Here is a 22,570-nt window from a genome sequence, read left to right on the forward strand (position 1 = left end):
GGCAACTTGTAATTCACTAAAATATGAAGATATATTCACTTTATTTATATAGAAAACATGATTCACTAAAAGATGAAATGATACGTTTCATTTGTAAATATTTCCAACTTAATTATATCAATTTAAGTTTTTTAGTTTGTTGCAGAATTTAGGTTCGATGAATCTCCATATCTAATTCTTCTATGTGCTAAACGTATCATCATCTGTGGGTGCTAAAAGTCTACAGGCACAGACGACAAATGAAGCCGTCTGGTGGTGTCATGGTGGTGTGGAGCAAGGAATTTAGAATTTAGGTGTGGAGCCGTTTAAAGTATGGTGTATATAATAATCTGTGATCATCTGTGATTGTTTTGTGGGTCTGTGGTGTGGTGGTAAAAAAAAGCTGATGCAGGTATAGTTTGTCTTATAATAATCTGTGGTTTGTCAAATTCTGTCTGTGTCTGTGTTTTATTTAGAAAAAGTATCAAATAAATTTATGCATAATGTGTTTTGTATCCTCTTTGATAGCGGGGCGGAGATTGATATTGATTATTGATTTGTTTTTTGTCGTAAGCTCCTGTGCATCATTAGCAAAGAGTATATAAATTAATTCCCGGTTTCTGGAATATCTCTAACAAATAGCAAGGAGCCGGAAATTTATTGTTCTTTCAAAGGTGATTAAAATATAAAATGAGTCGAGATAAACGTGAGCCCGATTATCCTTTAGAATTAGAAAGTCAGTTTATAATGAAAATGCCCGCTGAGCCTGCAAAAGCTCTAAAAGAATTGATCAGGTCTGGAGAAAACTTCAAAAATAGACTTACAATACAAATGGATAATGATATGAGACACGGAGAAGTAAGATTCGACCATTGGTTATTACACGCCAAAACCGTTGACTTGCCTACTATTGTCGAGTCCTGGAAAACTATTGACAGGAAAAGCCTCTACAAAACTGCTGATATCTGTCAGATGTTGATATGCAAAGAGGAAATTGACCCCCAGCCTGAAGAAGAAACCCCAGTGAAAAATAAGAAAAAGGATCCCCATAAGGTGGATAAAAAATACCTCTGGCCTCATGGCATCACGCCGCCCACTAAAAACGTAAGAAAAAGGCGTTTTAGAAAAACACTCCGAAAAAAATGTTCAGAGGCACCAGAAATTGAAAAAGAGGTCAAAAGACTGTTGCGAGCTGACAATGAAGCAGTCAGTGTGACTTGGGAAGTAATCAAAGAAGAAGATTATAATGCTGCTAAAAATGAACCATCAACTTCCAATGAAAAACCTAAAGGAAAGAGACAACCAAAAAGTTCAACAGTTACTAAACCAGCTTCTAAAGTTGAAGATATATTTGGTGGGGCATTGAGTGACAGTGATGGAGAAGAAGATACTAATGTCAATGTTGATATAGAGGACAGCAGGTTGTCTCTGTATGATGACCATTTATCAGACACAAGTTCTATTCATGGGCCGGAAACAAGTAGGATCCACCAGTTAGCGACTGAATTTAAGTCAGAAATGTTTGTTTCTCCTAAGAAAAAGTCATCTCAGAGAAGCAGTATACCAGTGACTGCAGACACAAGTGATAATTACACAGCTAATTATGGTGAACTAGCCCACAGTAGCGATTCCATTTTTAAGCTGCAGCAACTTAAAACTGACCTTGAAGAATTGAAGCAGAGGAGACAAAGAACACAGCTGGAAATAGCTGGCATGGAGAATATGACACTGAGACAAAGGTTTCAAGACATTTTGAAAACATTAAACAAGGAAATAATAACTAAGGAGATTGAATTTCAGAACTTGAAATCTCACCTAAAATAATCATCACAAGTAGGAGCAGAAAAGTAATTGTGGAAAATTATTATAAATTATTGATTTATTTTGCTATTTGTTGCATAACATAATCCATATAATAATATAGCATAATATGTTCACTCTAACATCTTAAAGAGATAATTGACTCTACAATCTATGTAATGCTTTATTCTGTGTGGCATTACTTTTGAGCTTGTGGTATTTTTGTAGAGAATAGTAAAATAAATGAATATGTTCATCACAAGTTGATAAAATATATGTTTGATTTAACTAGGACATTTAAATCAGAATCTATTGAATGTTCAGGGAAACTAAGAAAACTTGATGTTGATTTGAAAAAAAAAATATGTATTTGATGTTTAAGTAAGAAATGTAAATAAATTAAAATGTTTGTTTTTAAATGTTAATTGATTCAATTTTAAATAGATAAGAATAATTTAACTGTATGGGACAAATCATAGCACAAACTTTATAGCAAAGTTAATTTATATCAGTGATGTGCTCTTTCACAGATGTATAAAATTAATTACAACTATTGATTAAGGTAGAAAAATTTTCCAGGGAGTATAAATTGAATGTAATGGTTTTCGTTTTGTCTCTACAGTCTTGATATATTAAAACATCATACCTAATAGTATTTTATAATTAATTATTATTATTCTATTAATATAAATGTGTGCTTTCTAATAACCAAATGTATGTTACTATGTGTTGCCAAAGTTGTATTGTAACTGTCTAATATTATCTATAGAAATAAATAAATTTAAAGTGTCTTTTTGTAATTTTCAATTAAAATTAACAGCTTTCCCGAAATACATATGAATCATGAAAGTATGACTTATAGTAGGTACATAAAGTACTGATTTTCTGAGAACTGTCTGTTTATTCTGTCTAATCTTAGAAATGGCTGCATCGCTTTTGGCGGGACTTTCACTGGAACTAAGTACTAGTACACTTGTTGTTTTTGATTAAGAGCGAGTACATACGAGTATTAGGCGTTTCACGCGCGCGCGTGTTTAGAATAAAGAGGTTCGAAATATACATTCTACTCTATGAGCTAGAGGATTGTAGGAAATAATAATCTGAGACGGATATGACGTCGCTCGATCTCGTTGGCTCGTGCCGACGCTAGGTGGCGCAGCTTGTTTCCTTTAAGAGTAGGGAGTTAGAGAGTGGTAGCGATTGGTTGGCGGGAACGACTTGCGATATAAGGCGCTCGTCGTACGGTCGGCTTCAGTATGCTCGTGGCGTCCACATTTCTTGTTGTGTAATTCTTGGGTTACTTGGGATAGGTTGGAGAGAGTGACTTGAGTGGAAAAGGGGAGTGGTACTTAATTACTGCCAAAGACATCTTTAACCCTACATACAACGAGCAGCGTAGTCAACGCGGTGCAACCCAAAAAAAACAGGGTCATGCGTCTCCTTGACATTCGCATAAATACAAGCTTTTTTCATATTTTGTATTTCAAAAACACTAACAACAGTTAATTAATATAAGTAGTAATCAATAATTACCTTTAAAAAAACACTCCATCTTAATTATTTAGTTTTTGTGAACAGTTTTTAAAATACCTATTTAAAAACATAATAAGAAGCCATTTTTCTTGAAAAATATTGAATGTTAGTGATGTGACGCTTCGTGTCCTACTGACTCGAGAATGTATTAGTTTTGTATTTGGAGCGGCTACGACACCGGTGTGCGCTCCATTTGCCTATGGTTCTTAATCTGTGGCTTTAGCACAGTAAATAAATAGCATTTTCTGTTCTTTGTATTGATTAATGATTAGTAGACTCTATCTGTGTGGTGCAAATAGTTGCCAAGCAACTACAAAGACTACTTACTACTTATTATCTATTCCTAAACACGACAAATAGTAAATAAATATAAAATGAAGTTATAAATTTTTGTGTAAAGCTTAGATCTACTTGAGACTATCTCAAAGTAAAAATTTATCGGAGATCAAAAAGCAACCAAATGTCTATTCCAGACTTAGCAGCACAAATACTTAGCAAAACTGGAAATGAATTCAGTGAAGACTCTGCTCGAACTATCATTATCGTTGGTAGTAAATCAGTAGTAAGTAAATGGGATTGGCACATTGAAATAATAATATGTACTAATAATTCAATATTGTATTTATATTATTTAGTATATTTAGTATTGGCATGGATTTTTATTTTTGACTAGTATAAGTATAAGTATATAATAAGAACTTATCTAGTCCACTAAATTTTACAAAAATGTAACTCAAAATATGAAAAACTTCTATTAAAAACCTTCAACCCCTTTTTAACCCTGTATAGATAGAATTTAAAAAATATATTATTTTTCCTTCATTATCCTTAACTTGGAAAATGAAGGACTTTCCGTACAAACTTTCAACGCCTGTTTTACCCCTTCTGATTTAATTTTCACTACAAATCTTTCCTTCTACGTATTATGCTCTCCAAACATTATTATGGTTTCATTTTATTACGTTAAGTAGTTTTAGTGTGATTCTTGGTCAACACGGACAGACATAAAAAAATCATTTTCACTACTCTTGCTCAAAAACACTGTCATATTACCACTCCACAGCGGGGCTAAACAAGCATATTAGCCTCTAGGGGCTAAAGTAATTTTGTTTTTTTAATTCTTGTCTGTTACGAGTAGGCTAACTTTAAAACGGAGGAGGTTTTATTCGAAAATTTAATAATTATAGGTAAGGCTCTGATTGTTTTGAAAAATAAATAAAAAACTTTAAATTGGAAATAAATGCAGCGTTCTTGTCAGTGGAATGCGTTCATTCTTTTATTTAATTTTTATTGAAGACATGGGACATCCTTTACGGTGTAATACCTTTGCCTTTTTCTCATGTGAAAAAAATAAAATTAAAAAGCGCGAATTTAAAAAACAAATAATACACACTTGATTTAATTCAGAAAATAATTGTAAATTTGTGACCGTAACTTTCATATATTTCAACATTAATTGTTATTGGTGTCTTCATCTACTGAGAATGGTGATCCTAATTTGGAGATGGATGAAATTTTCAATATGTTACCATCAAAGTCCAGACGCATTTACTTGAATACTTACCTACGAAAAATTTAATATGTGAAGAAAACAACAACAAATGGATTCACTTACGAAAGGAGTTTTTTAAACTATTATCTCCCACGTTTACCTCATATACTCGTTATCCATCTTCACAGTAGTCGGAAATTATGTTACCGGGTAAAAGCATCTCCCAAAACATCCAAAATTGTAGACTTTGTACATTTAATTTTCAATTAAATAAATCATTGAATATTAAACTAAACTATTTTATTTTCTCGCAATCGTAGTGAAAAGCAGAGTGTAAGACGCGGGGCTAAACCCATTATATACTCGGTTTCTATTTAGGCGGCCCTCGACTTACGTCTCAGGCCCTAAAAATACCTCGTATATAATGGGTCTTTTTAGCCCCTTGTATAACAATCTACTATTTGAGTTCAGTATCGATTATAATACTCCATTTTCAAAATATCTTCAGTTTGCAGAATGAGGCCTGTTACAGTTTTATTATATGTATAGTTAAATGAACTGAGCGTCTATAAATTTTGTAACTCATGAAAGTAAGTTACCCATTTAATAATAGAACGTTAGATTTTGTTAAAAAAAAACAAAATGTTAAAATCTAAATTTTTAATTATTAATTTTTTGAAGTTTAATGACTGGCTTTGGGTTCCGAGGTTTTACCATTTTTATGCCTTACGGCACTCCAATATTGTACGTACCCAGTATGTCACAGAACACTATATAATACTTGCAGTAGGTGCATATACAACCTACGAGTGGCATTACCTGTTATCTACACGCACATGCACACAAAATTAAATATAAACCAAGAATCGATGACCAAACTCTTTACGCCTAATGTGCACTTATCTCACTTGATTATATTATTAAATTATTATTTACTCTATAACGTAGGTACATAAATGATTTTCTGTGTGTGTGTCATTAAATGGCCTACAGCTTCCAGAAGGAAATTTTTAAATTACTTACTAAATAGAAGTTAATTATAATAATTATGAACTCATTTTTTAAAGGGAAAAACAAATCTAATGTACAGCTTTCTTGAAAAATCTGACAAACCTAGAGAGACATTAGTTTTAGAATATTCCTTTGGTAGGAAATCATCCCAAAAGCAAGGTATCGAGAAAACCATTTGTCATGTGTGGGAATACGGAGGAAAATTGGACATGCTAAGAAAAGTCTTAGACGCAATTCCTTTACGTGGAAGATCTTTCTATTGTGTAATGATCGACTTAAGTAAAGTTAAAACTATTTGGAATACCTTAGAAATATGTCTTCAAACAATAAAAGAAAGTTGTATTAATTCAATGCCAGAGTTGCTTATAATTGGAGGAAAATATGACGCTTTTAAAAACTACGGTTAGTGTCTATGTTAATTTATGGGCTTTAATGAATCTAAAACAGGAAGTTTTAACTGAGATATATATCTTTTTCATCTTACTTTGCCTTGACCTTTCATCTAACTACAACCTTCACGAATTATCGATTATAATATCTTGAATTTTATAATTTATTTAATTATAGACGGCAACACGAAAAAAATCATCTCAACAACATTGAGGAGCGTTTCTATGATATACAACGCACATTTAATATTTTACTCAAACAAGGAGCCCCAGTTAATGAAAAAAGCGAAAGAAATGCTTTATAATATTGGATTTGGTAACGGAATTCCTCTTCGAGAAAAGAATACGAATAGTGCAAAACCCTTGATGATACCAAAAGGTTTAGACAATTGGGACAGTATCGGCGTTCCAATGTCTAATATGGAACAGGTATCTTCTGGAGCATATTAATAACATTAGGTATATAATAATGATGAAATTTATATTATAAAAATGTAAAACTCTACCTTTTAGGTTAAGCTGCGGCACTTATCCAGAATACCCTCAGAAACAGAAATCAAACAGAAATATAAGGGGCTGCAACAAACCCACCCAGAACCTGTCCTAGACTCAATGGCTGCTCTTAAATATGAGGAGCTGCGTAATATGGAGTCATTTGATCCCTCAATTGATGACTATTTGATGTTATTGCATTAATTAAAACTTGTGGGGTAATGGAATAATATTTTTGCTATGTATCTAACGATAGAGGAAAGACATACCTACTATGTATACTATACATGAAAATAAATGAAAAACACGATTATTAATAAATTTTTTTATTGATTAACATCATTTTTTCTCGCGCGCAAACGAATATCCAATACCCGTAGAGCGCTCCGTGCAGGCCCATATTCAGAGATCGCCACGCTTGCTAGGAGGCAGCGTCTTGCTAGCGCCATGTCTCCTGTCGACTAATTGCGTAAATTCGTATAAGTATAAAATCAGTATACCTATATTTATAACTAGCTGATGCACGCTACTTCGACCACACGAAATTATTATTTTACAAATCGCACAGTAACCATGGTTTTTTCGGGATAAATAGTACCTAGCCTATTTAAATCGGCTCAGCTTTTTCAAAGATTAGCCCGGACAAACAGACATACAGTCATTTTACAAAGCCTGATTGTGTTTATGTATAAGTAACTATAAGCACATGAGAAAAGACAGTCGTTTTGAAATCACCAACAAACACTAAATAAAATTATATGTTTTCATAATATAGTACTTGTTAGAGAAAATATAGCAAAACGAACTAATTACTAAAAATGGTATAGTCATAAAGTAGATGGCTAGATGCATCGTCACTAGGTTTGTACTATTCTCCAAAGGAAGTTTTGGACTTTCTGCAAAAAAAATCAAATGTTCAAAGCTGATAATTATTATTATGGCTTTCTTTATCGAAACGATTGGATATTTTTAATTGTAAATTATAGCATTTGTAACATTTTAAACTTTTGTTTTCAAAAGTACACATAAGCCTACTTGATGTAAACATCTTTCATCTTTATTAAATAAATGAATGAATTTGAAATTATTTAAAGAAGAGATATAAGATATCAAGGAAACTGAAAAGTTGTACCTACAGTTGATTTACAAAGCAAAAATAAGTGTCCTTATCGTTCTTGAAGACGAATTGTTTTAATTTTTAGCTTTTTAATAGATACTACATAGGAAAGAATAAGAACTTTACCAATGCAACATGAGCCAAATTAAACCAGATGTTAGAGCGAGTTTCCGGGTTCACTGAAAAATAGAGCGCTTGTCTAAAACACGGCAGCGTAAGGTCCCATTGATTGCAATAGAAACAACATAGTCCGAGATTATTATATATCTCGGGACCTGAAGGGCTAGTAGCTAAAAGCCTCCTGAAAAATAAAATAATCATTAACTCAAATGAAACATGACTCTATAACAAAATATGTAGGTATACTAAGGCAGTTAATACGGTTAGCAATAAAGTAGGTACCTGTAATATCTTAAAGCGATTTCTGGTTGATCATTATAAAAGTTGTACATTGCTATATTTGCGATCGCTTCCATACATGATGGATCTTCAGTTGCTACCATTCTGTAATATTTAACAGCGACAGCCATGTTTCCCATTTGCTCATGAATTCTTGCTTGTTCTAACAAAAGTGGTGTGTACTCGTGATATACTGACAGACCTTGTTTACACACGTCCAACGCTGATAGGGGTTGGTTAATGCTTACATACATGGCGATTAGACGTAAATAAATCAAAATATGCTTATTCTGATTAAGCGACTTTCGTAAGCATTCTTCTACATTGCGATACACGCCCAGAGACTCATAGCAACGTGCAAGTGAGAAGTTCCACCACCAGTCCGACGTGTCTGCTATTTTTTGAGCTTGGAAAGCGACCTCCATAGCCTATACAAGTTAAAAGAAAATAAAAATCTGGATCAATCATACTTAATTGATTGTGATGGATTTAATATTTGAAAAGAAAAAAATATAAACAAACTGAGACAAACCTTACGCACGTTACCTTCACAGTAGTAAACGTACTCAAATAATGTTTTCGACGCAGGAATGAATAATTTATCATCTCTGTCCAGGAGCCTGAGTGCAATGGGTGCATCCAAAGCAAAAGTACTGCCTACAGCTAATGCTGTAGCTGCTCGTGATGCCCTGGCTGCAGTGTGGAGAGCGGTCCTTGCTGTGCGAACGCGGGCTGTATTTGTACCTGATCTTGACACCGAAGTTCCAGTTACTTGCGCACCCTCCTTCAGACGATTATAAGAAATTATTGAAACCACATGGAAATTACAGTCTTAAATAATTGTTTGTACAATTAATATAAAACTCACAGTGAATTGTGCAGTTTTTATATTCCTTTGGAAGGAAGTGCCTTGTCGAGGCGTTTTGGCCACCGTCGTTGATACTAAATCGTCTTGTGTTGGAAAATAATTGACTTCTTCGTAGCCATTGCCAGCTACTTTAGCTTGAATTGTCATAGCGCGCATTCGTATGTACTCTATCATCCGATCGTTCTTATTTTGAAGTACCATATCACATAATTTAAGACATTTATCATATTCTCTTATTCTATATAAGTTTAATATTTTATAATCAGAATCGACTTCCATTTCTTAAATTAACTACCCAGCTTTTGTTTGGCCCAATTAGTTGCTATGCAACGTTACGTACATGGAATTTACGAAATTTGTTAAATAATTTAATAGTTTTACAAAATGTTTATTTATTTATGTGAAAGAAATCCAAAATCACGACAATGTTTATTAAAAGAAACTGTAATTGTAAACATTAATTAACACAGCTCGTTTGATTTTTCAACTCATAGCACTTTAGCATTGAATTATGTAATGAGATTTGAGCACCTACACTCCGTTTACTCCCAGTCATTAATTTATGTGGCAGAAATTGACAACATTTGTGTTTTGATTTGTTATTATTATTTATATTATAACGAAAATATCGAATATATATGTCACCGTTAGATTGTATAATACGTTAGTTTATAATCTCACTCGTGATATTATAATCTGCCGTTATAATAAGAACTGAAAATACTAATCACAATTTAACGTGTTATTTTTCAGTATATTATAATATATCGGAAGTGAAACCGTTAAATTGTCAATCAGGATAAATTTACCATAGAGTTACAAAAATATTTTCAGTTTACAATATGGCGGTAGATTATAATATCACGAGTGAGATTATAAACTATCTTTGTCTTTTACAATTTAACAGTAACATATGTACAGTATTGCGTGACCCGGTATTTTAGGGTTCCGAACCTAAAATAAAAAATACGGAACCCATAAAGATCCTTTTTACCTGACTACGGCGAAGCCAAAAGGAAGGATAATGATTTTGGCAGTCTTTGTATGTATGTATATATAGATGTATGTTCCACCGTAGCGCCTAAACTACTGAACCAATTTTAATGAATGAGTTGGCAAAAGATTTGTAATATACATGTCGGAATTTAAACCTCAGATTCTAACCTCAAAAAAAACTGAGATCTTGTTCAATCAAAATAAAGGTTTTGTTACAAATATGTGTACAATCATATTGTTTAAGTGAAAATATATCTTTAAAATGCGATCGTAAAGTTCGCGCGGTCAAGTCGTTTCAGAATGCGACGATATTAGGTACTCGTGGATATTACAGCGCTAGTGGAAAAATTGCAAAAAGCATACACTTTTACATCACATAAAAAAAAGATGTTTTTAATAATTTTAAACTTTTCCCTTTTTCTCGTTATTGGTATTAAATTGAAATTTAATAAATGAAAAAAACTTATAAGAAAATCAAACTTCTACTTTAATTTTACGATTTTTTACGTTACTTTATCAAATGTATAACTCAAATATTTAGTAGCAGTTATACTACTTAATATAAAAAAATAAACGTTAATTTAATATTATTGTATATATTGTAATTAAAAATTTATCTTTGACAATAAAATTAAATTCCAATAAGATTTATTTGTAAAATAAAATATTAAGGGATTCTACAGGCAAATTATAGTATTATGTAAGTACTATAACTACAGTTTTGATTGAACTGAAAAAAAGGTTGATAACAACTGTCTGTTAGATTTAAACTGTTTGAATAAAATGGGAAAATATGTATTCCTACTTCATTCACAGGCGAACAGTCGGCAGAAAATGATCAAAATGTTTATAAGAAATTTACTTTTACTACTTTGTTTAAGTAATTTACTTTTAGCTGATTCTTGGAGAAAACCTGGGTGCCATAGAATGGGTTTGTATTCATCTATTAGATACCTACAAACTACTCGTAACTTTAGTTTTTCAAGCTTCATAGTTTATAAATAATAACAAAAAAATTGTATACATAATGTAGAACTCCATCGATTAACAGAGAATTTTGTGCTCATTTCGCTGGCTACATTTGTTTATTAAGAAAAATGCAATATTTTTATGATTGAATATAAATTAATGTTAGAACACTCACCTGCTCTTAGACTATGAAAATATAGTACCACAGAGCAATACACCACCGCTTAAGCTTTTATATCTGTGGCACACACAACAGACGCCATTTTTTAAAGTTCTACACTTACCCACAAATTTGTCATACAAAACTAATAAAAAAAAATCATATAGTAAAGGTACCGCAAGGATGTTACATACTTACGTTATTATGGATGCAACATTCCAAATAGCGTCTTATTTTATTAAAATATGGATTATTTTCACAGGTCACACCAAGACAATTAGTATACCCGACTGCGTAGAGTTTAAAATAACGACTAATGCATGCAGCGGGTACTGCGAGTCGTGGTCACTGCCGAGCATTATGTTGGGCTTCAAACGACACCCCGTAACTTCACTTGGACAGTGCTGCAATATTATGGAATCGGAAGACGTAAGATTATTATTTCTATAATAGGTACTAGTTTTAACTTAACAAACAGCATTAGGGTCGATGTATATCGGGCGTGGCACATCGTATTCAATTTGTTGTTTTTTAACATTAAGTTTAGGTACCTACATTATTAGCTAATTTGATGGAGATCGTACCACCTAATAAAATGGACGTTCTCATGCCATCAATATTGGTGTTTTCGGGATAAAAAGTATATGCCTTTGTGTTAATCAGGGATATACCTAATAAGGGTAATTTGTTATGGAGATATCTATACCAAATTCTAGCCGTATTTCAAAGTAGTTGCGGTGTAAACAAACATAAGAGTACACATTTGCAGACACACAATTTTTTGCCTCTATAATATTAGTGTGATGGAATTTTCTTTTTCAGATTCCTGTGAAAGTGTTATGTTTGGATGGAGAAAGAAACTTAATTTTTAAGTCTGCAGTTACTTGTGATTGTTACCATTGCCAAAAAGAATAGCTTTACAATTATAAACTAATGAGTCGGCAACTACAACTATCATAAAAATTAGCTATAATACAACTAGGAACTTAATAATAATAATTCTGACAATTTAGTGTAACTTGCCATTTTATTTGTAAATTGTATACTGAAATTAGGTTTATGAAAATAATTGTAATGAAATAAGATAATGCAAATAAACATATCGAATGGGTCTTGACGTCTTTTTTTCTCCTGTTTTTGAATTTGTTTGTGCAAAGCCAGTCCATGAGTTACGAGTATAATTTTTAACAATTAATTTGCCCCCGGGCTAAAGTCAAAAATTTCAAGTTGAAACTGAGGCGGATAGGGATGATGACAGTTTTTTAAATAGTATATAAATTAAGAGTATATTAATAGTAAAGCAATTTTTTAAAAGAAACAGGGTATCTGCGATCATTACTTTCGGAGCTACAGGGATTTAAAGAGTCAGATTTGCGGCGCTGCCGCGGATCCCTGAAAAACGCCCCATACAAAATGGCTCGAAATAATGACGTCATAGGCAATGTAATGATCGTTAGATTTGTATGCGCGTTCAAACAAAATTACTAATATCTTTGTTATTTGTGCGTTTCTGCTTATAGTTCATTTATTAAAAAATGTCACATTTAATGTAAGGGAGCTAAAACTGTATGAATTTTCATCTAATTACGATAAAATATTTTTCATAGTTTTTGAAATTTTATAATCTCATTTTTTTTTTTTTTTTTTTTTTTTTTTTTTATTCATTCAAATTTATAAAGTTTTACAATAATATTAAAACTACGTACCTAAATATCTATAACTACATATTATAAAAATTAAAAAGGAAATATACTAAATTTAAACTATATCTAAAGGCTCAGGCGTCGTAGAATTCGTCCGAATCGACGATCATAGGTAAAGTGCCCAGAAGGCTGGCAGTATTGCCACGTTGTATGGCAATACTAAATCTTTGGCCTAAATATAGGCCAGCCTTCTGGTCACGGGAGGTGTCGATTAAACGCTTTGCAATTTCTTTGTAAAGAAAGCGTGTACTCGGACCCCACGGTCCTAGTGTTTCGACCGCAAACGGCTCAAATATGTAATCTCCGACGAGATTGCTATATTTGCGCCGCTTGAGGGTCTCTGCTGATGCAGCAGCAGCGCCTGCACATCCCATCGTACCAGGAAGATGTGAAGGCGCAAGGGTGTCTACGCAAGTCGCGTCCCACACCAAAGGCCTACCCATCTTCCATGGCATCAGAGACATGCCGTCTGGTCTCTTACCATCGTCACGCGCCAAACCGTTAGGTTCCAAAACGGCTGGCACGCCGGCGGTGACAAGAGCACGACGTATGATGTCGTTCAGGCTAGCGTGCCGCGGAATACGGCCAGTACTCCTACTGCAAGAAAGACCGTGGTGTCCGAGTATATCGACTAGCTCTCCACAGATACAGCGATGCGGAGAAACACACGGAGCGCCTAAGCGAAGGCAGGTGGCGATACGGAATGTTGTGTCGTCCAACAAGGTACCAGTGCTGAATCTAATAAATTGAATAATCTCATTTATTTTGCAAATATCCAGACAATCTTTGCTTTTTATGTATAAATTAGTTAACATTGACCCTATTTATCCGAATGTATCATACAAATTAATATATTCAAACCTAGTCATCATCCCCATTGTCTTATTTTCACATAAATTTTTCGAGTCGGTACAAGTATTTTCATTTAATCCATTGATCAAGGTAATGATTTAGTCGCATTTTGAACAACGAAAGTTATTTAATCAAAGAATACCTAAATATTATCTACAATGTTGAGTTGTGTGTTCAGGTTTAGGCGTTTCAATAATTATAATGTGAACACAAAATTGAGCATGTGTGCGCTCGATGGAGTTACTAAATTCGGATCACTTTTTGCGGTGATTTTGTCGACACGTAAAATCTTTGGCTAAAGTGGTCAATTACCTATCATAATAGTGTACCATCGTCCATCGCTGCTAAGATTAGTAAGGTGAAAGCAATCTTACCAAAAACTTGATAGTCCTGCTGGAAAATCGAATTAATCACATATAACGCTGTTGCATATCCTCTACTTCACTTGTGCATCTTTACAAAAATATATTGAATAAAATACATTCCAATATAAACAATTTCTACTTTGTACTTTACTAGCCGATACCCCGCTGTTTCACTTGCTTAGTTCTCGTTCTCTTAAGAACACGGGCATTCAAAATGCATGCAAAAATATAGCCAGACACTCGCAAAGAACGTGGCTATTTACCCGTAATATTGGTAAAAAAAATCAAAATCGGTTCAGTAGACCCAGAGATTACCCCTCTTCAATACCATAAACTTTACCTTTATAAAATATTATTATAAAAAATGCAGCAAATCAATGAAATTACTAAGAGAGTTTGTAATTCCTATATTGTAATACTGCTGCAGGCATTGCCGCGTTGCACATCACTGATGACATCATTAACGCTTGTTCACGAAAGGCTCACAACGATTTATCTAAAGAGGTTATTCAGCATGGTAGTTTATCGTAGATAAACTATTTACAAATCTTTAGACGTTTAATTTGTTTAAATTATATTAATTATTAATCATAGTTTTGAAAAAAAATGTTACAATTTTTTGCTGAAGTGCATTTTTTTTTATCAACAGTCAAATTATTACCTATTCCATTCCACCCTCCACCCTATAATTATTGTTACGTTCCCAAGCAAGTGGATGGGAGAAACTGCGTTCATGTGGAAATTGGGTGAATATTAGGATACGTAAGTGAAACGTAGCCTTTCTCTCTTTCTTTCTCTAGTTGTCTATTTCATTCTGTATATTTTCTGTGTTGAAATCATGACATTGACACTGACAGTAGTCTGTTACTGTAATGTCGCCTGTCGGTACTTGGTAATGTCACTTATGTCAAATTTACTTACATTAAATTACAAAGACGTTTTTTATTAAATTTATAACAAAATAATGTATTCGTCTGTTCTTTTCGTCAATTTAATATTGAGATGATATTTAACAGTTAAATGTAACTTTTATAATATTAAATAAGACAAACATGTTATGGAGGACAAGTCAAACTCGAATAAGACGCCGACATGGCAAAATTGCATTCATTGCCCGAACCTGCTGTTCAACAGTGCCGTGGAATTTGAAAGGTAAATACAGGTATTCTTATCGGTAGGGTTCATTTAATTAAATTTCTGGATGGTTTTCAATCTGACAATATTTGTGAGTATTAACCAACAAGGCAAGGTTTGTTAGGATACCTAGGCTAGGTTACCTAGGTTAGGACTATTATTAAATTGTGACCAATAAACAAAGTTGTTAATGTTCTGTTACTTTTTTCAGGCATATCCAGCAAAAACACAGCATTAAAGAGGGTTCTTTAATACTATGTCAGTATGGATTAAATGGTATATGTTCAGCATTGCAATTTGGAGATTTAAAAAAGGCAGGATTTAAATATCATGTAAGACAGTACCACCTTTATAAGACAAATGCTACAGATGATTGGACATTTTATTCATCATCACAAAATCTTCCTGCTGTTTTAAATGATCCAAACAGGGGCAAGCAAAGCAACTTTTTTACAAAAACATGGGGTGACGGATTTGTAGACAAAGTAGAAATCTATCCTAGTCCATATCTGCCAGAAATTACTTTATTACATTTTGAGTCATATTGTAAAAAGGTTTCTAAAAGGTATAGAAGACATTGTCAGCTAAAGGAAAATGTGCCAGCCAAAGCAAAATCCCCTGTAGTAGAAGCTGTGTGTGACATCCCAAATATTTTCTATGAACAGTCTCTAGCACTCAATGATCCTCAAAATTTTAGCAAAGTTTTCCCTGGTCTCTCCAATACACAAGATATTAATTCTACAATAAGATCATTGCAAGAGACATTAAGCACATACTTGGATGTTGTGGAAATGAAAATATCAAAACAGGTTGCTCAAAAATCTGATGCATTTTTCCATGCTATGCTTTCTCATGATACTATTATGGAACAAATGGCAAGAGCAGTGAAGACTGTGAAAATCACAAGAAAGGATATTACTGGTGTAAAACAAAACTTAACAGAAAGTCCTTTGAAACTAATAAGTTTAACGAGGATAAATCACAACCTTAATAATGTTCATGAACTTCTAAAACTAATAGCCACAGTTCAGCAAACTCAACCCATGATCCAACTCCTGCTCAGTACTTCAGACTATGTAGCTGCTCTTGATTTAATTAGTTCAACACAAAAGGTTTTGTCCACTCGCTTGGCTGGTATTCAAGCCTTTAGACATCTGTCTCCACAATTAACAGAAATGAAAAGGTTGATTCACAAGATGTTAAACAATGAATTTTCAAGGTTCATAGTAACAGATCTCAACCGGCCACTAAAAGATCTCAGTGAATTACCAGATCGAGATAAAATTGTGTCAATTGTGTCTGGAATATTACGATTGAGAGAGTTTGATTTTCTTGATATTTTTAAAACTGAGGCCATGACATCTGTACAAGCAACAATAAAACAATGTCTTATAGAAATAATATCACAGAGAGATGGTGGTAATGAGATAGTTTTGAGAGGTTCCAATGCTGATACTTGGCTGTTAAGTAATGAAGGTATTGTTTTTTTGCAAAAGGTAACTCCAAACATAATTAATTTATTTAAAAGAATTTTGTCTATATCTAATTTGATACTGGATATTAGTCAAATGAGTGACATCACTGGCAGTGACAGTGAAGAAGTTTGGTCACAGGAAGAACTGACATTAATAGACGAAAAGATTAAAAAACTGATAGCCTCACTCTCAGACTATAGTAATGAGAGGTGTGCCAATCTTATAGTGACAAAGACTGATAAAGAGTATGCATTAACAAATTTAACTCAACTATCCAAATTATCTGAACTGACAGAGAGTTTTTCAAGGCAGTGTGAACAAATCACAGGACATTACAGTAATGCAATGAAATTAGCACTGAGGAGTTTTGCAATGAAGTACATTCAAAATTTGCATTCTGAAAGAAGACTGCAGCTTACATCTGCTCTAAATGCTGAAAGATGGAAGATTGCAGAAGTACCATATGAGTTACAAAGTGTTATAAGTAAAATTTGTGAGACTGGAGAAATTCCTATGATATTATTTTACGAGAGCGGCAAATCTGATGGAAAATATTTGGTCATAAACAAAGAAAATTATGCTGTTGTTGCTTCAGTACAACTTTTAATCAAAATATTATTTGAATATTGTGACGCTAGCAAACAATCACCAGATATAGTCCAATACTTAGTACATTGCATGCTGGAGCTTACTAGGATGTATAATTCACGATGTTGTCAGTTGGTACTGGGGGCTGGTGCCATACAGAGTGCAGGCCTAAAGACAATTTCCACATCTAATCTAGCTCTGGTATCTAGATCACTTCAAGTCATTTTATGGCTTTTACCTTTAATCATTAAGTTATTAGAGAAATGTCACTCTAAAGAGTTATCTCTCAATGGATTTAACAGCATTGAAAATGATATTGCAGGGCATAAAAAAGAAATAGAAAATAAAATTTGCTTAATAGTGAGTAACATGTTAAGTTCACAACTTGGAGGATGGGAAGCCAAACCCCCAGTCCCTTCTCAAACATTCCGCAATATATCTAAACATTTAGTTAAACTGCACGAAGCTCTTATAGATATTTTGCCTTTAGAACAAATTCGCAGCATATATATGAAAGTGCACGATAACTTCAAAGACAAATTGAGAGAACAATTAGTTAAAATGAATATTGTTGCAAATGGTAGTCCTCAACACGGTGTAGTGACATCTGAATTGACATTCTACCTGCAGACACTCAAAACACTGAGAGTCATTAACGAGCATGATACAGAAGATAACATTTTATATGATATCTGGTTGAATTAATTAAATAAAGCATATTAAATTGATTTGAAATCTTATAAGTTACAAAATGTTGGTCTAAAAAACCCAAAGACGATTTACAAGTTTGTTTTTGCATATATACCTACTTTCATGTTTCTTAATCAATTTGGCTAGATTTATTTGGAGGAATTATATTGAATATTACATATTAACTATGTCTTTTAGTATTTATTCTGATTGAGTGAAATGTGCATTTTTGTACACTGTAAGATACAAGTATCATTCCATGTCTCGTAAGACATTAACTAATCTAGAATTATCTCAAATATTATGTATTAAAGTTTGTGTGATAATATATTTTAAAAATAATGTTTGTAAATAAATTAATATTTCTATAATTTATAGATTAGATACAAATTATTAAATGATTATGAGAATATAGTGATAAATGCTTTATTGGGGCTTTGTTTGAAAACCCACTTAAAATTCTTTTACCTTCGCTTGTTACATATATCTATACTACTATTAAACTTAAAAGAAGTAAAATTTGATTGTTTGTTTAAAACGACTGGACCAATTTGAAAAATTCTTTCAACATTAGAATCCTACATTATATAGGAATAATTGACTGATAATAGTAAATGATAAAGAAGAATAAATAATATAATAATATTTGCATTATAATTTATTACGATATATGTATTTGTATATTGTATATGATATAAGTTCTTTAACTGATAACTTGTATAAAATAATAAAAAACAAAGAATCTGACAATAATAAAACAACTTACAGTAATCATTCAATATATATTTTGACATATATACACAGCACATTTTTGGTCTTAAAATCCATTAATATAATATTCTTACTTAGGTATATTTTAAATGAAATTCTTATAGATAACATAATTTTTGATAAATCTACTGTAGTCTTAATTAATAATTAACATCAAATAATATGTTCTCTGAAACAAAACAGATTTGTTTCAAATTGTTAAGCCTCTCCAAACATTATTAAAATTTTGAGATTTTACTAAATATATTGCAAATATTAAATTATTTGGTTACTTACTTAATGTATAAAAATATTATATATACAGGGTGCTCGGGAGTATTCCCATAACTTCAAGACGTTAACAAGTCCACTGATAGGAGACAAACTGCATAACTATTTTTTTTTTCAAGTAATAAAAAAAACTTTCTAGGTTTTCATACAAAGTAATTCAAATAATTCCGACTATCTATGTAACACACGCCTTAATCTATACTTGCCTTTTAAAATCCGTAATTGTAGTGGTAAGACTGTTGATATCAACCAGTTATCACAACTGGCATTCACTAGTAAGCTACTTCATGATATTTATCAATGAATAAGTTTGGCTAGGTCATAATATAAGGATGCATTATTAGGACACAATATAAGATCTATTTACAAAAGAAATATTTTTTACACCAAAAATATTCATTTCAGAATGCATGTTCCTTGGACATTTTTAATTAATTTTGTTAAAAAATATAACCCTAGAGTTATAGGAAATACTCCCGAGCACCCTGTATATATGTATTAGGAAACAAAATTATTATATATATTTAAATCGTAAAAATAAGAGGCCATAGGGTATCTAATTAAAAATGCTATACACGTGCAAAAAATTTGAAAAACTAACAAAGTTTTCGTTAATTGGACTTCTGACATTGGCCCTAACTTGATTAAAACCAGGTTTATCAATGTCATGTTATTTAATATTACACCATCTTTATCTTCTACTTTATCTACTAATTTAAGTGATGTAAAAATTCGTAGAACTACTTTAGTCAATAATGGCATGTCCTTTTTTAAAACAACAGTTCTGCTAGCTCGCAACAAGTCAGTTTCTGCACTATATTTAGGAAGTCTGTGTCTAGGGCATGGTACAATATGGAAAAGTTGAGGAACAGAATATAAAAAGTTGATAATTTGTGGCAGAAAAAACAATAAGACTGTTTTACTGAAATGGCTGAGGATACCCACAACTGCAAATGTCATGCCAGAAACATAGCAAAATGTATCTCCTACAAAAACTTTTGAAGGGTACCTGAAAAATAAGAAATTTATTAGAATTTTTAATTTGTAAGAAAATTACCCATAGTGTACAAACATATTTACACCACATGAGAAAAGTGGTGTGCACTTCATAGATGCAAAAATGCACTGCCTACCCTGAGGACTCCATAATAAGAACTTGTATGGTGATAGATTTTTTATTTTGTACAATTTGTATCTTTAGTGCCTCAGTACCCTTGTGTACAACATTGCACCAATACCAGTTTATCAGTTTCAAGGATTCTTCTTAATTTGTTTTTGGCTTTTCATAGTACCAATAGCTCACTAAAAATGATAAGAAGCCACATGACTTCATCATTTAAAAAAGTGTGTCAGTGTTTATATTTATGGATTTTAGTTGTAGGCTCCCACTCCTGTATGGGTTTTCCAGTTTGAGGAGAAAGATGAATTTTGGACATGTTTAAAAGATGTGATATCAACACTCAATATTCATTTATTTCAATTAGGCTAAGTTTACATGCATTTTCGAAACGTCAGGTAATAATATTATAAGATAATGGTGATAATAATTAGTTGAAAACTTAAATTAAAATTACGAGGGTTCCAAACACCTTGGTCTGAGAAGAGACTACAACAAACTCAGCCAGGTAGGTATTTCATTTCATTAACACTATAATACAACTATTCTATAAGCTTGCGTTTGCTCAACATGATGAATAATAATAATATAATAAAGCAATAATGCTAAATCAACATATTCTATTAAAAAATCACATATCATCTGTATTGCAACACTAAAATGATACAAGTATGCTTACCAATTATGTTTTAATAAAGCCAATGTTGTGGCTAGATATGGAATCATTATATGTAGTGAAAAGTTGTGAGCTTTGTACTGATCACCTCTCAACTCAATAATGTTAAACAATATTATTGACAAAGCAATAATGACTGATTGTCCAACTTCAAGGCCATTTATTCCAGCTAGAATATTTATTGCATTAGTGCAAAATACTGCCAACATTCCCATATAAATGTAATAAAGAAAACCTGCAATAAAAAGAGATAATATAGTTTACAAGTATATCTCAATTCAGTTATACACTGAATTTATTTGAACACTGACTTCAATAAAACCTTTTATAAAAGAGTAAATGATGATATACTAGCTAGCTAGTTTGTCAAGGGCTACCTCTGGCTTTTGCTAACTGCATCTCATGCTCTCCTTTCAGAAATATTAGTTACCTATTATTTACCATCCATTTACCATTAGTTACCATCCACACATCATGACATTACGAGTATGAGATCATCAACAAAATTAACAAAAAAATATTACCTATATTCACCGATATCCCAAAGAACTGGCGTAGAGGTATTGGTATAATAAATGTTGTAGAATTAAAGTTGACATAATACACCACAAGTAATGGTAGCGATGCAATGGTTGGCAATAGCAGTTTATATCTCCATTTTAAATTCAACACATCATCTGCAAATCCTAGCAGTAACATACAACATATTGATAGTAGAGCAGCTAACAGTTCTGCAAACTAAAAAAAAGGAAATTATTAATAATTTATTAGCAAGTCTTGACATTTACAGTACACACATTATACACTGGTTTTAATTTTTTTTTTTAGTTAATTAGTTACATTTAAATAATACTAGCCAAGGCTCTGCATGGTTTCTGTCCCAGTGAGAATACAGGGATAAAATATAGCTTATGACACTCACAAATAGCTTTCTAGTGGTAAAAGAATTTTCAAGATTGGTTTAGTACTGCAATACCACAATCTATAAACTTCATCTTTGTACATCAAGAGGTTTCCCATTGTTCCGTGATGTGACCCTTTTTATATCTACAGATATTGTGAATGTGCAATAAATAATTACCTCATGGTGCGGAAAATTTCCTCTATCCATTAGGCTGTATCCAAAGCCTATTGGAATAAATAATAATATTGTTATTAAAAAAACACATCCTGAAATAACTCCAATAGCTTCTGGGCTAAAATGAAAATAACTGTTTTTAATATTCACCTATAATCACATGTTCATTAATTTTTATTTAATTTCAATGACACTTACATTTTCTCTTTAGAAACTTTACATAAATCTATGCCAAATAAGCCTGCATTTATGAATAAACTTTGTAGCTTATATATTAACTCATCAGTTAAAATATACGCAAATAATGATAAAAGTATTAAAATCACTAAAGACCACATGATACTGAGTGATACAATTTATTCTTACTACTCATAATATGATTTCATATTATTTTTTATGGCATTCCTTGGATTAAAAAGTATGTAAAAATGTGCTAATAAATTGATAACACTATTTATTTATTAATTTGATAGTTCAAAACTTTGTAAATTAAATAAATAAATTTATATTTTTGATGATCTGTGACCGGCTGACGGATGACACTGACAGTGACGCTTGAAATTGAAAGCACAAACGTAACGTCACAGTGACAGACTACACTTGCACAGATTATTCAGATAGTAGACGTCAATCATCTATTAATCTG

The 22,570-nt window shown here is 32.2% G+C and overlaps 6 protein-coding genes across 9 annotated transcripts; 4 read left to right on the plus strand and 2 right to left on the minus strand.

Annotated features, from left to right (window-relative positions):
• The first annotated feature begins 434 nt into the window (after nt 1-434).
• On the plus strand, nt 435-2,570 carry LOC112043890 (transcription initiation factor TFIID subunit 7). The gene has a single exon (XM_024079552.2). The coding sequence runs from the start codon at nt 670-672 to the stop codon at nt 1,801-1,803; it is 1,134 nt and encodes a 377-aa protein (XP_023935320.1). The 5' UTR covers nt 435-669; the 3' UTR covers nt 1,804-2,570.
• Nucleotides 2,571-3,624: 1,054 nt separating this feature from the next.
• LOC112043961 (cytoplasmic dynein 2 light intermediate chain 1) lies at nt 3,625-9,074 on the plus strand. 2 transcript variants are annotated; one of them, XM_024079659.2, is made up of 4 exons: nt 3,625-3,874; nt 5,872-6,217; nt 6,383-6,663; nt 8,829-9,074. In XM_024079659.2, exons 1-3 carry the CDS (start codon nt 3,773-3,775, stop codon nt 6,652-6,654), a joined length of 720 nt encoding a protein of 239 aa, XP_023935427.1. In that variant the 5' UTR covers nt 3,625-3,772; the 3' UTR covers nt 6,655-6,663; nt 8,829-9,074. The 2 variants fall into 2 exon arrangements, with proteins under 2 accessions (XP_023935427.1, XP_023935426.1); XM_024079658.2 differs by lacking the exon at nt 8,829-9,074 and adding an exon at nt 6,718-7,007 and having other exon boundaries at nt 6,383-6,633.
• LOC112043896 (tetratricopeptide repeat protein 8) lies at nt 7,013-10,246 on the minus strand. Its single transcript, XM_024079557.2, has 5 exons — nt 9,081-10,246; nt 8,745-8,996; nt 8,216-8,640; nt 7,940-8,114; nt 7,013-7,157 (listed from the first exon to the last, which is right to left on the minus strand). Exons 1-5 carry the CDS (start codon nt 9,357-9,359, stop codon nt 7,023-7,025), a joined length of 1,266 nt encoding a protein of 421 aa, XP_023935325.1. The 5' UTR covers nt 9,360-10,246; the 3' UTR covers nt 7,013-7,022.
• Nucleotides 10,247-10,665: 419 nt separating this feature from the next.
• On the plus strand, nt 10,666-12,317 carry LOC112043962 (thyrostimulin alpha-2 subunit). The gene is made up of 3 exons (XM_024079660.2): nt 10,666-11,007; nt 11,468-11,634; nt 12,028-12,317. The coding sequence occupies exons 1-3, from the start codon at nt 10,860-10,862 to the stop codon at nt 12,118-12,120; spliced, it is 408 nt and encodes a 135-aa protein (XP_023935428.2). The 5' UTR covers nt 10,666-10,859; the 3' UTR covers nt 12,121-12,317.
• A 2,690-nt stretch (nt 12,318-15,007) lies between these two features.
• LOC112043900 (vacuolar protein sorting-associated protein 54) lies at nt 15,008-18,441 on the plus strand. The gene is made up of 2 exons (XM_024079563.2): nt 15,008-15,277; nt 15,471-18,441. The coding sequence occupies exons 1-2, from the start codon at nt 15,183-15,185 to the stop codon at nt 18,025-18,027; spliced, it is 2,652 nt and encodes an 883-aa protein (XP_023935331.1). The 5' UTR covers nt 15,008-15,182; the 3' UTR covers nt 18,028-18,441.
• A 341-nt stretch (nt 18,442-18,782) lies between these two features.
• Nucleotides 18,783-22,480, minus strand: LOC112043957 (UDP-N-acetylglucosamine--dolichyl-phosphate N-acetylglucosaminephosphotransferase). 3 transcript variants are annotated; one of them, XM_024079652.2, is made up of 5 exons: nt 22,123-22,480; nt 21,928-22,042; nt 21,371-21,584; nt 20,850-21,081; nt 18,783-20,062 (listed from the first exon to the last, which is right to left on the minus strand). In XM_024079652.2, the coding sequence occupies exons 1-5, from the start codon at nt 22,260-22,262 to the stop codon at nt 19,552-19,554; spliced, it is 1,212 nt and encodes a 403-aa protein (XP_023935420.1). In that variant the 5' UTR covers nt 22,263-22,480; the 3' UTR covers nt 18,783-19,551. The 3 variants fall into 3 exon arrangements, with proteins under 3 accessions (XP_023935420.1, XP_052739407.1, XP_023935421.1); XM_052883447.1 differs by having other exon boundaries at nt 21,928-22,057; XM_024079653.2 differs by having other exon boundaries at nt 21,928-21,974; nt 22,075-22,139.
• Nucleotides 22,481-22,570: the final 90 nt, after the last annotated feature.

The sequence above is a fragment of the Bicyclus anynana genome, chromosome 9 (assembly GCF_947172395.1).
Source record: "Bicyclus anynana chromosome 9, ilBicAnyn1.1, whole genome shotgun sequence".
Lineage (NCBI taxonomy): Eukaryota > Metazoa > Arthropoda > Insecta > Lepidoptera > Nymphalidae > Bicyclus > Bicyclus anynana.

What these genes read in the sequence shown, in the direction of transcription:
- LOC112043896 (XM_024079557.2), bottom strand. Translation starts at nt 9,359, where the DNA reads ATGGAAGTCGATTCTGATTATAAAATATTAAACTTATATAGAATAAGA. An exon ending in GTGAAGGTAACGTGCGTAAG is followed by an intron (nt 8,641 to 8,744) that starts GTTTGTCTCAGT and finishes TAACTTGTATAG; the next exon opens with GCTATGGAGGTCGCTTTCCA. An exon ending in ATTTGGCTCATGTTGCATTG is followed by an intron (nt 7,158 to 7,939) that starts GTAAAGTTCTTA and finishes TTACGCAATTAG; the next exon opens with TCGACAGGAGACATGGCGCT.
- LOC112043961 (XM_024079658.2), top strand. Translation starts at nt 3,773, where the DNA reads ATGTCTATTCCAGACTTAGCAGCACAAATACTTAGCAAAACTGGAAAT. An exon ending in TGACGCTTTTAAAAACTACG is followed by an intron (nt 6,218 to 6,382) that starts GTTAGTGTCTAT and finishes ATTTAATTATAG; the next exon opens with ACGGCAACACGAAAAAAATC. An exon ending in CAATGTCTAATATGGAACAG is followed by an intron (nt 6,634 to 6,717) that starts GTATCTTCTGGA and finishes TCTACCTTTTAG; the next exon opens with GTTAAGCTGCGGCACTTATC.
- LOC112043962 (XM_024079660.2), top strand. Translation starts at nt 10,860, where the DNA reads ATGGGAAAATATGTATTCCTACTTCATTCACAGGCGAACAGTCGGCAG. An exon ending in ACCTGGGTGCCATAGAATGG is followed by an intron (nt 11,008 to 11,467) that starts GTTTGTATTCAT and finishes TTATTTTCACAG; the next exon opens with GTCACACCAAGACAATTAGT. An exon ending in ATATTATGGAATCGGAAGAC is followed by an intron (nt 11,635 to 12,027) that starts GTAAGATTATTA and finishes TTTCTTTTTCAG; the next exon opens with ATTCCTGTGAAAGTGTTATG.
- LOC112043900 (XM_024079563.2), top strand. Translation starts at nt 15,183, where the DNA reads ATGGAGGACAAGTCAAACTCGAATAAGACGCCGACATGGCAAAATTGC. An exon ending in AGTGCCGTGGAATTTGAAAG is followed by an intron (nt 15,278 to 15,470) that starts GTAAATACAGGT and finishes TACTTTTTTCAG; the next exon opens with GCATATCCAGCAAAAACACA.
- LOC112043957 (XM_052883447.1), bottom strand. Translation starts at nt 22,262, where the DNA reads ATGTGGTCTTTAGTGATTTTAATACTTTTATCATTATTTGCGTATATT. An exon ending in GAAATTTTCCGCACCATGAG is followed by an intron (nt 21,585 to 21,927) that starts GTAATTATTTAT and finishes CCTTTTTTTTAG; the next exon opens with TTTGCAGAACTGTTAGCTGC. An exon ending in TGGGATATCGGTGAATATAG is followed by an intron (nt 21,082 to 21,370) that starts GTAATATTTTTT and finishes TTTTTATTGCAG; the next exon opens with GTTTTCTTTATTACATTTAT.
- LOC112043890 (XM_024079552.2), top strand. Translation starts at nt 670, where the DNA reads ATGAGTCGAGATAAACGTGAGCCCGATTATCCTTTAGAATTAGAAAGT.